General features: G+C 44.5%; 1 protein-coding gene across 2 annotated transcripts in view; it reads right to left on the bottom strand.

Moving 5' to 3' along the window:
* The window catches only part of SMTNL2 (smoothelin like 2), a 29,996-nt gene that overhangs the window by 4,870 nt on the left and 10,679 nt on the right, over window positions 1-14,447 (bottom strand). Inside the window, exons 1-7 of one of the 2 annotated variants that reach the window (XM_075771237.1) lie at window positions 13,031-13,892; window positions 6,141-6,228; window positions 5,153-5,392; window positions 4,375-4,428; window positions 2,722-2,797; window positions 1,166-1,336; window positions 467-584 (exon numbers count right to left, since the gene is read on the bottom strand). In XM_075771237.1, coding sequence (XP_075627352.1) covers window positions 467-584; window positions 1,166-1,336; window positions 2,722-2,797; window positions 4,375-4,428; window positions 5,153-5,392; window positions 6,141-6,228; window positions 13,031-13,435 — 1,152 coding nt within the window. In that variant the 5' untranslated portion in view covers window positions 13,436-13,892. Of the gene's footprint in view, window positions 1-466; window positions 585-1,165; window positions 1,337-2,721; window positions 2,798-4,374; window positions 4,429-5,152; window positions 5,393-6,140; window positions 6,229-13,030; window positions 13,893-14,447 lie in introns of those variants that run through there. The other variant, XM_075771238.1, reaches the window with a different exon arrangement.

Genomic DNA, 14,447 nt, shown 5'->3' with positions numbered 1-14,447 from the left:
ACTGAAATGTCAACTGCTGAATTCTTTTAGCTACACTGATGTTACCTCATAGAAATTAGCTCGCTAACACTACGGGACTCAACCTCAACCTGTGTAGCAAAAGGGCGATAGTCTCCACATACTGGCAAAATGTTATTGAGATCTTGCCATATATAATGAGAAAGCAAAAATCACAGCCTGCAACTAAGAAAAGAATGTGTGAGTATATACTGAAGTCTATATCCATAAGAACAAACATGTAGGCTTTCAGACAAATACTAATGCATTGCTTTGACAGACATACAGAATCTGACTGTCTTGAAGTGCTGCCCGTGCAAACCACGATATTTGCATTACCCACACAAAACCTGATGACCTTAAGGAAGTTAACTCATTGTCTAGCATGTTTTACATTCACTTTTTGGGTATGCTTTTGTTGAAAATTCTCTGGAAAAAGAGAGAGCTGAAAGTGCTAGCATATCTTCACCTTGTATCCTATGGTTTTTGAGCGACACCAGTCTAACAGAATTTGTTTAATGCTGCTAGCGCTGGCAACCCCAAAACTCTGCGACCTCTTCAGCTTAGCTCTGGATTCTCCTCTTCCTCTGGAAAATTAACAGAGACCAGATTAAATTACATTCTAGAAAAACTTAAACCTACTTGTCAGCAACATCTATGCAACCTTGCCTAAGTCAGTCCCTGACCAGGTGATATTTGAGTAAGACATTGCTGAAACTTCAACTTGTTGGCCCTGCAAGAAAAACTCATTTTCATTTCACTAAAGCCAAGATTCCAAGCCCTATTCTATTTAAATCTATTTAAATCTACCCCCATCATGGTGCATAAAGAACAGTCCACACTTCTGGACCTTAATGAATGGCAACAGAAAGTCACTATATTCCCAGTCTCTTATAATGATGGAGAAGGCAGCTTTCACAGGTCCCTTTCCTCATAAAAGGCACCTGCTGCTTCAGCTGAACAACGCCAAAGCCAGAGAGATCTGTAGCTGTGAATTCCCAGGGCTCAGTCTGTGAAGTCAGCGAAGCTATAAGTGACCTCATGTTGTCCCTTAGCTCAAAATCCTACACTGAGAGAGTCCTCCCACCCAGCTGTCCTCTGCTGGTAACAATTGACAAATTAGTTTCCCATTAACAAACCCATTCTGGAGACAAGGGGTCTGACATACCTTCCACCATCGTGTTCAAATTTCTCGAAAAGCGCTTTCCTGGCTTGTGTTCCTAAAGTTCGTGGGAGCGTCTGAGACCGCACCAGTTCTCGCCTCCTTTCAACTTGGCGATGTACAGTGGGAGGAGAGGAGCGAGAGCTGGGGGTCACATTGCAGTAACTGTCAGTGGCACTGGAGAAACACAACATGGAAAGCACGTGGTTAAACAACAAAGCAACTCTCTGCAGTGCCATGAGTCAACATAAAGGTCCAACTGTTGCCTACTCTAACCCTCCCAAAACTGTCATTTCGGGAGGACCTGAATGAGTCAAAAGCAGTTTAAGTCAAAGTTTTATAGACAGACCACAGCACTTAAGTATAGAAGAGTCTAAGGTACTTTACAAAAGAGACATAGCTGGGTAAGTCACAAATGCTTTACAGCACTGAGTAGAACAAAAATTAAAAACCTTTAAGAACAAAAAGAAAAAAAAAAAAAATGTGGCCGCACAGGAGCACTAAAGCCCTTTAATTTCCAACCTTGGGGTTACCTGGAGGGTAACTCACATTTTAGAAATGGAACTTGAAGAGTAATTCAGGAAGTACTTTTGAAAATTTTACTTACAGTACACAGAATCCTGAGCTCATGTCAGTGTTGCTTCACTGACTGCAGGCTGGTAATTTGATCAAGAAATATAGGATTATATTCTAATTTGTGTTTGTTTGAGCCATAAACCGCTTCATTAATGACGGAAGCCACACATTGCATTTGGAAGTGTTCCCTGTGACAGAGATGGGGAAACGGTGGCAAAGAGCAATGACATCAGTGTCACACATTAATTTCTGGGACAGATGGAGGTCAGATCTGACGGCAAGTTCTCTAGGGTGCTCAGTGCATCATGACTCAAATATTGAAGTGCTGATGTTGGAACTAAGAAGAAATGTAACACCAAATTTGGAATAATTTTCAAGGCAGATGCAATCCCAATTTAAGAGATTTAAACTGGCTGACCTCCCATTTTTCTGGATGGATATTTTGCATGCTGAGGATGCCTGGATACGCCAGTAGTAATTGTGATACTGTGTAATGCTATACTAAGCAACTGCGACTCCGAGTTAATCAAGAATGTGCAGTAGTCCTCAGTCCTCATCAAGGCATTTATCTACAAACTAAACTCTAGGCTAGCCAAACTAAGGATATTTGACGGCAGTCATGCATTGGTTTCCAAAAATAAGCCCAAAGTCGAAATTTCAGCACAGCTGAGTATTTTTAAAAGTATTTTCAAAGGGCCTGACAACTTGCTCCTCCTAACAGAAATCCATGCTGGCACTGACAGTTTTACTGACTAACACTGTAGCAATGCTGAAACCCACAATTAGGACTGCTTTAAACTGCTCTACCAAAGATTTTTTATCCCTTCCCATCTCTGTTCCACTTAGCCCTCAGGGAAGTTCACAACCTTTAACCCACTTAAAATACAACATCTGGCACTCATCTGTTCTCCAAGCCACCAGAACACCTTTCCCTTGAGACTATACTGACCACAATGGCCTAACAAAATGTCAAGAAAAATGCATACCTTTCACCAGTTTTGGTTCCACTACTCGTCCCATAGCTCACTGTTGAGACGGACTTAGTGACAGAAGTGGTATTCTCTGTATAAAAGCAGGAAAAACAAGATGCATCAGGGCAGAAACTTGTTTTTATCTCCTTTCCTCATACGTTTTCAAACCATTTCCCAATAGCTACGCATCGGTTTTTACAGGTCTCTGTCTCACTTCCAGTACGAGCTAACAAGCTGGGGAGGGATTTTCCCCAGGGGTTCAATCCCTCTGCAAAATTGTTGCACTGCAGTGAGGATGGTGTAAACATATCAGAAAGGGCTGTGAAAGGATGCCTTTGATTAAAACTGCCTTAGGAAAGCTGGATCATTTCAGGCCCTCGTGCAGATCTCAGAGGAGAGCAGACTGCCACAGACATTTCAGTGAAAGGAAGAAATGGTGCTACAGCTTAGCTTGCAACAGTCATTCTGGCAGACGTAAGGAGTCCTGGGAAGTCTGCCATGACTGAGAGCATAATTTAAATTACTTAATTTCCACCAGGAAATGTTTTAGTTTGTAAAGTAGAACAGACTCCAAAGCTTGCAAAGGTGTCTTAAAACCAACTTTGCATCTTCCTCCCTCCACCCCTGAAGTTTTTTCTACCTTTTGTGCTTTGCCTCTTAAGAGTCCAGCTCTGGACTCCAGTTATGCTCTGTAAATGCAGAACAACAGAGCGGCTTGCCCAGTTTCAACACACTGAAGTCAAAATTTGTTGCATAAGCCAGCAACTCATTTATTGAAGGCTCCTTCTATACACAAAGAAGAAAGACTGGCATCTTCGAAGCAATCCAACCTGATCACTGTCCAAATCACTCTCTGAAAATGCTGAACTCTCCCCGCTGCTTATAGAAGGGATCCAGATGAACTAGACTTTCTTCTCACATAAAACACTCTGGTAAATGGCCAGCATACAGATGCGACAAATTTGGGACCACAAACTGTTGCTAGGTATTTGTGCAGATGGCAGAGGTTTTAAGCTGAGGAGGAGCATGATCCCTATTCTGGATAAGCTACATCTTTGTTAAAGTGACACTTGAGACCACTGTGAAATACCAATACGTTGTGTACACAGTAACAGCTTGGCGACATCAATCAGAAATACTTTTCGATAGAGCTCCACTCATCTGTTTTGACTGAAATCGAAAATACTTAAGGTATTTTGTCCTTTGACACATTCATATACGAAGGAGACTACTTACTGCTATTCTGCTCAAAGGAATTTGTTTCAACATCCATAGGGTGGGCCCACCACTTTCCAACCGCCATTACCTTGCATTCAGCCACAGTTTTCATTTGGTCAGCTGAAATCTTCACCGCTCAAACGGTCTGTTCTGCCAGACCTTTCTGCCACCTATTGTTTCCATTGCAGAGATAGCCTAACAATATACATGTACACCACTAGGCAAAGAAGGATAAGTACCCCTCGCTTTGAACTGATTGAGAATCTGATACAGCGGAACAAGTTTCCACAATACCTGGGAAACAATCTGCATGCAGTCTTGTTAGCAATTTTAATATTACCATGTACGTCCTAATCAGAACTACATGCTCAGATCTGAGTCCCCTAGACACGGAGCATGGAATGCCTCTCAATTTGTGTTTCGTAAGGACATGCTGATAGGAAGACTCACCTCCAGCGGCAGATGAACTCATTGTTCTCACCGTACTTGAATTCCAGGCCTTCACTGAGACAGAAGAAAAAAAAAGAGAAAGGAAGGCTTTGCTACATTCTTAGCTTTAATAAGACAAAAGTTGAAAGAATAATCTGCAAATAATCCCTATCTCTTGTTGGCAATTCCATCTGGTCTCTCTCTGTAATTTCTGACCCATATATACAGTCTGATCTCTAAGTATCACTATCACTAAATGTGTATGAAATACTGCTCAAAGATAAATGACTTCAATATGAATGAAATGAGACTTTTTTTTTTTTCAAACTCAGTTTAGATATAAATAAGATTCTGTAATCAGTCTGACTTGTGTATATGTGCCAGTCTGCTGTTGGTCATTCCTCCCTCCAAATGATTGTTGAACCCATTAGCCAAGTATCTGCCTAACTTCTCAAGGGGCCTCAGGTCTCGAATCACTAAAAACTCCTGCAAATTTCATTAAAATAGCTGGCCATGTTGATGAGATACTTATTCAGTAACTGTGCTAGAAGATAGGCTGCACTATGAACTCAACTATATTAGGCAGCAAAAATTCTCAGTAGATGCGACATTATAGCCTAAAGCTCCACCTAGGACCCACAATATTCTAAATGAGAGTGTCCCACCATGGAATATGTAGCCATAGAATCAAGGTTTCATAATTACCACTAGCTCACAGGACAATCCCTGTAGCACCAGTTTCTTGAAGTAAAAAAATGGGACACAGCTTCAGCAAACAAATTATTTTTGTCTCTTTTACCTGACTGGTTAGAAGGTTTCCCTGCCATCACATTTTTGCTCTTGCTCTGTCCCAGCAATGCAGCAGATGCATTAGTTGTTCCTGTTGAACACATGGTCTCTCCTGAAAACTTCTCTGATATCCTGGTTACTGCAGTTACGGGAAGGTGGGGCATCTGTAAGGTGACTGCAGGGGCATGGGCTTCAGGGGAAGAGTCTGACACGTGACAAGAGGTCAGTTCATGGGAGGCTTTTGCCTGACCTAGTGAATAAAAAGAAAAGGAGAGAGGAAGTAAATTTACTTGCAGATTTGTAACAAAGTTACAAACCAATTTCCACACAACAACTTTATTTTACAAGTCATTGGAATTGTTCCACCTAGTTCTCCCTATGGGACATTATACCATTTACAGCATGCTGCAGAAACAACCCTAGCATAAGTGATCCTTGCAGCGATCATACCTGTCCTACATGAATCTCAGCAAGAACAGCTTCTTCAGATCATTAATCCACTAGCATCTGCATTAGGTAAGCTCCTTCTCTTCCCTCTCTGCAGCCCCCACCCAGAATCTCCTGCCCTGGGTTAGGAGTCAGTATTCTTGTTCTTTTCACGGTTTTATGAAACACCCTGTGCCTTCAGTTTTCTCTAAAATGGAGATAGTAATTCCTTCCTCCGCTGAAGGATGATGGAAACAGACAGGTAATTTGCGAAACGTTTTGGGATGCAAGGCTACCAAGGCACCCAGAATAACAGGCCTTATTATCACTAGCGCCCCAAGATAATGTGACAGTAATAGTCTATGAAACAACATAGCACATGCTTGCCAATAAAGTTTAAAAGTTAAACTCCTAATTAGGAAATCAAGTTAAACAGTATCAGTGCCACAGTACAATATCCATGCTGAAACCATAGCCAATTCTAATGCTTTCAACATGCGAGAGCTGCTCTATGCCTGCCACAATCAGGTATTTTACAAGTAGTACTGCTTCATTTCATGCCCTGTTCCTACCTGATGAAGACTGATGTCCATTTTCAATAATGGAAGAACTAAAAACTCTTCTAAACTCAGGTTTGTGGTGGTCATCCAGGTCTACACTCTGTCAGAACAGACAGAAGACACAACAGCTAAATTTCCAACAGCAGCAAAAGTTAGAAGAATATCCAGAAACACCTGCCAAGAACAGGTCTTCCTCATGCTAGCGATCACAACACAATAACGGAACAATCATCTAACCCCAAGAGCCAAACCTGCCAAAGCTCTGGCAATGCAGAACTTGTAGCAATCTTCACATAACTGTCCTCACAGACCCCATGCACCTAGGAGGGATCCTCCACTTCTGTTAGATAAAGGTATCGCCATCCACTGTGAAGGTGATAAACAGAAGACTCTGCACAATAGCAGAGATTAATTGAGATTGCATAAAACAATACTCTGCAGGTTTTTTTCTGCTTGCTGCAGAAAAAAAAAGACATTCTGATAACATATTTTAAAAGCATTATGTAAAGTAAGTACGATCCTAGAACTTTACAGCTGCATTACAATCTGCAACTTCCATAAGGACAGGTTTTTCTGGGAAAAGCACCGACTTTTTCCCATAACGTTTGCCAATATAATTCCAGAAAATTAAGGCAAGAAATTTTTTTGTGCAGGGTGTGTGTGTGTGTGGGGGGGGTGTGTGGTTGTGGGGTTTTGGTTTGGTTTTTTGTTGTTGTTGGTTCACGTGTGTGTTTGCGCCTGCAAAAAATCACGGGGAACCACATGATTTTTGGCTGCAGGAACTAAAGATGTGGTCAAACCCCATTAACCTGACTTCAAGATGAGGACCTATTGCCTTGTAAGCAAGTGTCTTACAAAGATATATTACAATAAAACACGGAAAGGAATGGCGGCAAGACGTTGAGATACTGTGAACTGTCTTTAAGGCTCAGCTTGGATGGTGTATTTTATTATATTGTTGTATACTATTTTTTAACCTGGGGTCAGATTCTCATGTCAATTTTTCTACGCTAGGTGAGGAAAAGAGATAGGATCACCTGGATATGATTTTACAACAAAACAATACAAAGTTCAGAAGAGGACCTGAGACTTCCCAAAAATGTATTCTCAGAAAGTAAGACTTTTAAAGGTTTCTCAGCCAGGAGCGTTCATTTAAATCTCTTGCCTAGTTTCTAAGCCAATGATCTTCCTGGGGTTATATATGCACTTCAGTGCTCTGCCAGATAAGACTGCAGAGGTTACGTGATGAGCCAAGATATTCCTTAGCCTGTTTACCACTAAAATGCGTGAGAGGCTGCTTTTTTTAAAAAAAAAACAAACCCCAACAACCACCACCACCACACAACCAACCAACCACACACAACACCATGTTTTAGCACAATGTTGCTTATAGCTCCATTAACAAGACTGACAGATTTCCACTGATGCCCAATGAAGCTTTCAGGTGCACCTAAGACAGCTGGGAGTTAGAATGCCCATTCCACAACTAGGTTAGCCTGCCTTAAGATACACTGCAAGTTCTACAAATCGAATACGTAATGAAGTTCAGTATATCGATTTGAACAAGGAGAACTTTTGCTTTAACTTTCCTCTTATTTAAAAAGAAAAGAAACTAGATTGGGGAAGTTGGAATGTTCAGAACTTCTCACTCTTTCCCAGCATCTAAAACCTTCTTACAAGCAAAAGCACTACAGTTCAGCGATCTAGGCTCCACTGATTTTTGTGGGATCTCTCCTATTTAGACACTTCATTACAGACGGGTTTTCAGAAGAGCTCACATCCAACAAAGCTGCAGTCTTTAGACAGTTACTCAGCTTGCAAAGCTAAGATAGTTACTCAGTCAGCAAACATTTTTTACAACACATCACTAGAAGACCAACTTCTTCAAAAAAACATTTGTCTCTCCTGATAATAAAAAATATTTTTCATTTTTATACCATCTGCTATCCCCACAGAGAATGCTTCCACGCGCACACACAGTATGATTTACAGCCACTGAACTGGGTCTGTGTCATTGTATCTTTTAATTTGTGAAAATAAAAATATTTTGAAACTTTTAGATTTGTCAGGAAGAAAGTACTACGCATGAGTAAATTCAGTTATCGCTAGCTGCCAGAATTAACTTGAGAAAAGTACACCAAATATTGATTGCACAAACCATGCAGAATCAGGGGTACAGATCTTTTGTTGCTGTATTTAGTGTAATTGAGATCCTAGTCAACAATTATTGGCCATATCCAGAGCTGAAATGTAAAGCACAGCTAAATGCAGCTCCCTAGAATGTACCTGTGGCATACAGTTAGATCTGTTTAGCTGTGTCAGCCATTATGACCCGAATGTATCAAATGCCTATGTAGAATGTAAACATGAATCTGCTTTATAAGCTGGGGGGGGGGGGGGGGGGTGGTGGCGAGCAAAACAGTCAAAGGAGGTGGTCATTGCAAAGATCACGTAGCATCCTACACACTGAACTGGCTTCCTAATGCAGTGACAGGTGCTGCGTTGATTTGTTTTATGGAAGCCCGATTACCAGATTTTGGCTAACAGTGCTAAGGAAGAAACTGGTACCAGGCTGGAGGACGGGGAAGGCCGATGTGCTGATAAAACACTGGGAGGATCTGGGATCAGATTCTACTGTGCGTTTAGTAGCGTCAGGCTAAATTACTTTAAAGTCTACCTTGTTGGACATGCCAAGCTTCTGACAAACCCATGTGCGTAACAGTACTTCCCCTGTTAACGCTGGCTACATAGATCGTAAATAGCAGAGGGACAGGTACCTCTATCTGTGCTTAGTAAATACTCATTCATACCACTCATGTAACAACATCATGATGAGGAACTGGCAAAGTTGAAGAAAAGAAGGTTAACGCTAATGTTTTGCATGTCTTTGGCTTGCTCTTACAACTAATCTCTCTGTAGCTCAGAAGTCTCCACGTAACGTAGGGTTGCTGCAATTCTTCCTTCACTGCAAAGAAGTTAGACCTTGAAAATCCATGACTGGAAACTGCTATAAAACAGGCAAATATCGTAACCCAGTACTGAAAATCCCACACATTCTGAAAAAGTAAGCACCAGATCATGAGATCAGAAAGAAAAGAAATACTATTTTCTCTCCAAGCCTAAGGTGCACGTCTGTTATGTCTTCAAGCTTTTGCCTGCAACAAGGTCAAATTGTAGAAGAATGACAGACAAATGAGAGATCTCAGTCATCCAAGGCCTTTCATAAAAGCACCAATTATCAAAAGGGTCATGATAAAAATCATTGCATCTAGAAATGCTGTTTATCTGTGAGAGGTATCTCCCTCTCTTGTTACACATGCCAGATGAAACTGATGCTTCACTTTGGTGAACAGCAAAACCACCACCAACTTCCACAAGGCAAAATTTCACACTCTGTTCCATGCATATAAAGAGATCATTGATACATCAGAAATGGGGAATGATGAAATGTGTGCGGAAATGCAAACAAGGCTGCTAGACACCAACAAGAACTGCACCACATTTACCCCTTAGTTCTTCTACTAGAGAGCCATTGTCCATCAGATAATGCAAGTACTCTCTATCTGTAACTGGTCCTGAAGCTTGAAGAAAAAGCCTTGACCACCACGAGCATATTAGGAAAGCTTCGCACATGGAGTAATCTCTGAAGAAAAACAGTAGAAGCACTTTTCACAGAACCTTTTTTGAAGCAAGGCTGGATAAAAATGGACAATTCTAAAATGGGAACAATTCTACCACGGCAGCTTCAGCGGGTGCCCGTGGCTATATCACTGTGAATTAAAACAAAACAAACAACTAAAATAATCTAGATAAGGATCAAGGCAACCTTGGAACGTCACTATTCCAAAAGGACACTTGCAGGAAGTGTAAGAGAATAACAACAAGGAAATGGAACTGCCAAATTTCTTTTGTCTGATGTAGGAGTTGAAACAGTTTAGAATCATAGCATGTAATGCCAGGTGACTGCTGGATCACTTAATCTCGCTGCCTGTATACCGCAGATCCGTATGTCTCATGCAGTTACTCCCAGGCTGACTAACGGTTGGGTGCCATCAGGTCACCACATAGAGATACCAATGGGTAATATTTGTTTAGATCTGCCCAGGTGGTCATAGCCAGCTATTTGTCTCTCTGCTGCTTTGACCACTGCAGGCAGGTTCTCTGTAACGGTCTGTCCAGCAGTCTGTCCACACTGTACAGAAACTCCTCTGGCAGTATAAAAACAGAACACCCTTACCATATATTTTTAGTCCTCCCTGTTCACAAAGGCATCATGCTCAGCCATAAACACTATGGAAAGATCACAAGTGATAAAGCTTCTGCCAAAACGTAAGATCTGATCAACAAAAAAGGTCAAAACTCTTCCTTTCTAACAATCATAGGCAGGTAGGAGAGACACCTCAGTGACTCAAAGGGCAACAAACAGCAACAAACTGCTCAGCGAGGGATAAATCCTCAGTAGTGCAGCTATGGCTCCAGGACCCCACTACAGAATTAATTCTTCAAACATACCCTATTTTCCACCTTTGCGAAAGCAGCTCTCAGATTCTGGCCTGGTTAGAGAGCCAAATTACAGTTTGGCATCAAAATACCAGAAAGAATCACCTCCAAATCACAGTGGCTAATGGCCATTTAAAATTCCACCTAAATAAGCACATATACTTTTGTATACCAGATTTCAAGGACAGCGTAACAGAGATTGCCTGAAGATTAGAATTAAAAGATTTGTGTCCTTACTTCTGAACTATGCTTGGAACTCCCTGGCTTCCCCCCCCTCCCCAATCAAATTACCTTGAAAAATAATCTAGCAATATTAGAAAATAATAGTTCATACACTGAAGATGCTCTGAATCTCCAGTATCCAATCTGCAAAAGGTAGTCTGAACTCTTATCCCAAGTATTTTGCCAGAAATGTGGAAGGCAACAGAACCAAGCCTTTATGTTGGGATAAACGCTGCATCGACCACACAGTAAAAAAAGAACTCAACCAGTAACTCTTTTCAGGAGCAAAAAAGCATATCTTGATTTGCTGCTATTTCCAGGCCAGGATTATTTGCTCCTCGTATTTCATACTTACAGAAGTCCTTACTAAGACTAGAAGTGTCACCAATTTTGTCACAGGTACTTGTTTATCTGAAACTCAAGTGCTTCGGTCATATGATGAGAATTTGCAAGCAACTGAGGGAACACTTTCTTCATTACAGAGAACCTGGGTAACTGGCGTAGGGACCAAGGCTTGCTCTTTAGCTATTTGAGCAGAGCCGCATCAGAGCCGTAGCCACAAAATCATGTTTTCTCTGCACGCATTCGGTGTGTGTAGCTCTAACTGCATCTCCCATCGTTCTCAGTACTGAAATTCCTTCTCGGTCAGCTATGCTAACTCGGGAAGTTGTCCAACCTTCAGGGGAAAATTGTTGGGAGGGCACTGAAGAACTATCAGTACTTAAGTGATCTTCCCTGAACTCTCAAAGCAAAGCGGGAAGGTTCCAATCCAAACAAAAGCCCATTCTGTGCTTTAATGCAGACCAATACCTAAAGCTGGATATTGCCATAACCTTGATGGAAGACTTTTCACAGAGCTTGAAGACACACTACAACATAGGCAGTAGTGATGGAGCAGGTGAGATGGTGTGAGGGACCACATCCCCTCGTCCCTTCCACGTAGCTCAGCTTACTTCTGTTCCTTGCAATACACACAAGTGCGGATGGAGCCATGGAACAAAAAGGGACGGATCTGAAAGTTGTGTGTATGCTGCTTACCTTTGTCACGTGGGGGAAAAGGCAGCGGTTGCCACAACTATGTTGGAACAACGCATCAAGCGGCAGCTTTACCTTTTCACTTGCCTAGCTGTGGGAAGCCCTATGCCCCCATTCTTGAGTCAGTAGGGATGAAAAGGGCTGGAATGCAATACAGACCCTCTGCTCATTACCACCAATTTAACTTTGAGTGAATTTCATTTCCAAGCTTTTATTTTCCATCCCCAAAGCCTGGATAGACCGCAGACCAGCTTTTCGTGCTCCAACAGTCTTAAAGACTTCTTAAGACATGGCTTAATCAAGATTACACAAAATAGGCTGTCATCTGTGAAAGCCAAGTCTCTGGTATCGCACAGTTTTGTGTGACTGAATCATGGTGTACTGTCTGGCTACCACCTCCTGGTGTCAAGGATCGTGCAGGAGATCCCAACTCTTTCCATAGAGCCGGACACATAGAAGTATTACACAAAATGTCTCAGTGCCAGATGAGCTTCCCACTAACTGAGGTTTCCATGCATGAGTTACAAGGCTCTACTACACTGCAGAACATTTATCACTGGGAGGAACATGTGTGGGTTTGGGCTAGTTTAACTTGCATGAGGCCTGCCTCTCAGGGATGAGCTGCAGCAGTGCGGGACAGTGGTTGTGCAGCACAACTGTCTCACTGCAGGACGCTAAGTCACTATCTAAGGAAAACATGTTACCGCCTGCTATATGCTGAGCTGTTCTCCTTTATGAGCTTGCCAACTGGCAAACAGCATTGCTAGCACACAGATCCCCCTGAATCAAGTCCAGAAAGGATACACAGATATTCACGTACATACGTATACTGATAGCTGAGACTGCCTCGGCTTCTCTTCTTACTTCTAACCACACTGAACTGACAGGTTGCTACCACTCTAACCGAGATCCCAGTTTGACCAAGCAGCACCATAATCAGGAACGTGTCCAGGTGGTATCAGGGCCAAGACCATTTCTCAGAGCACCTCCCAAAAGCCCATTGACCCTGCACGGCAAAGGAGGAGCCCCGTGTCCTTAAACACTCCCCATGCCAGCACACAGCCTGGCAACACCCGTGAAGCATCAGCTCACGCACCCTCTTGGCCTTCCCTCCCGCCGCCTCCCTGACCGCGGCCAACACTTACTTGGCTCCGGCCGGTGACCGCTAGCTTGGCATGGCTGGAGAACCTGCTGCCGGCCGAACCCTGTCCCAGAGAGCCAGGCCCCGCGACCGTGGGGCTCCCCGCCGCCTCGTCTGCCCACTCCTCCGGCAGCCCTGCCGACCGGCCGAGGGCCTCCACCTGCCGAGACAGGCGCTCCAGCTGCGCCCGCAGGCGCCGGTTCTCCTGCTGCAGCTCAGAGACGGTGTGTGCCAGGGGGCTGGCGAGGCGCAGCACCTCCTCCACCTGCCGGCCTACCCCTTGCTTGAACGTCTGGATGTCCACATGGATCTCCCGGACGGCGCCCCGCAGCGTGTCTTCGTAGCGTCCCAGGGCCTCACTGACGGTCTGCGCCTCCTGGCTGTTCAGATCCTCCATCTCGCTGGCCATGGTGCCCGCGGACCGCAGGCTGCGCGGCGTGGCCAGGGAAGCGGGGGTCTCGGGGGCCGCTAGCGACAGACGCCCGGACGTCTGCCCTCCCGCCGCCGCCGCCGCCTCTCCTTGGAGGGCGCCCTCTGCCTCCCGGCGGCCCTAGGCTCGGCCCCCGCGCTGACCAGCCCCCGTTGCCGCCAGGCCACGACCCGCTTTCATGGTGCGAAGGAAGAGCCCCGCACAACCCGCGCCGCACCCGCCAAGGAGGGGGAGGCACCTGGGGGGCGCGTCGGCAGCGCCGCGCAACAGCGGGGCGCGAAGGAAACGCGCGCGGGAGCCGGGCGGCGGGGCGGCTGCCCGGGCTGCCGCGCTCAGCGTATGCTCCCTCAGAAGAGGGAGATGTAATTTCAGGAGACAACGATGGAAGAGGGAGGGAGAAGGGGCGGAGGCACCGGCTTGTTCTCAGCTGCCCGGGGCTCTGAAGTCCTGAGAGGACTGGGCGTGGTGGGCGACGTGCGGGGCCGCCCGAACCGGGCCACGGCGCTGGTGTGCGGAAGAGAGAGGAAGGAGTGGGAGGTGGGGGTCGGGGAGCAATAGGAGAGAGACAGGGTGAGGAGAGGAGGGGTGAGTATCTCGTCTTTCCCCAGTTGCTGGGATGATGATGCCAAAGTAAGCACAGCTTCTCTCTTCTGGGGGGAACACTGAGGCAAAGGGAGAGGAGAATTGTCTCTGGGAAAATAGGGACAGAGATGCACACGCGTGCTGAAGGCTTACACGTCCCTTCATGCGCACGAACTTGCACATACACCCACCATACTCTCCTTCGCGCTCAAGAGTTTTGCACTGTGGGCTGCGATTCAATGGGCATTAATACTAAGCTGCCAAATCATGCACACACATTGGATCTGCCGGATGCGGGATGAGGTACACAGAGGAGTCAAACTAGCCAGAGCCACGATGGGGAATGCGCTCGGGTTTATTCTTTATTGCCTACTGCAGCACAAGACAATACCTCATACATAAAGCCTCA

This window comes from Balearica regulorum, chromosome 19 (genome assembly GCF_011004875.1).
Source record: "Balearica regulorum gibbericeps isolate bBalReg1 chromosome 19, bBalReg1.pri, whole genome shotgun sequence".
Classification (NCBI taxonomy): Eukaryota; Metazoa; Chordata; class Aves; order Gruiformes; family Gruidae; genus Balearica; species Balearica regulorum.
Note: the sequence above shows the minus strand (reverse complement) of the source record. Positions and strands in the feature narration are given on the sequence as shown.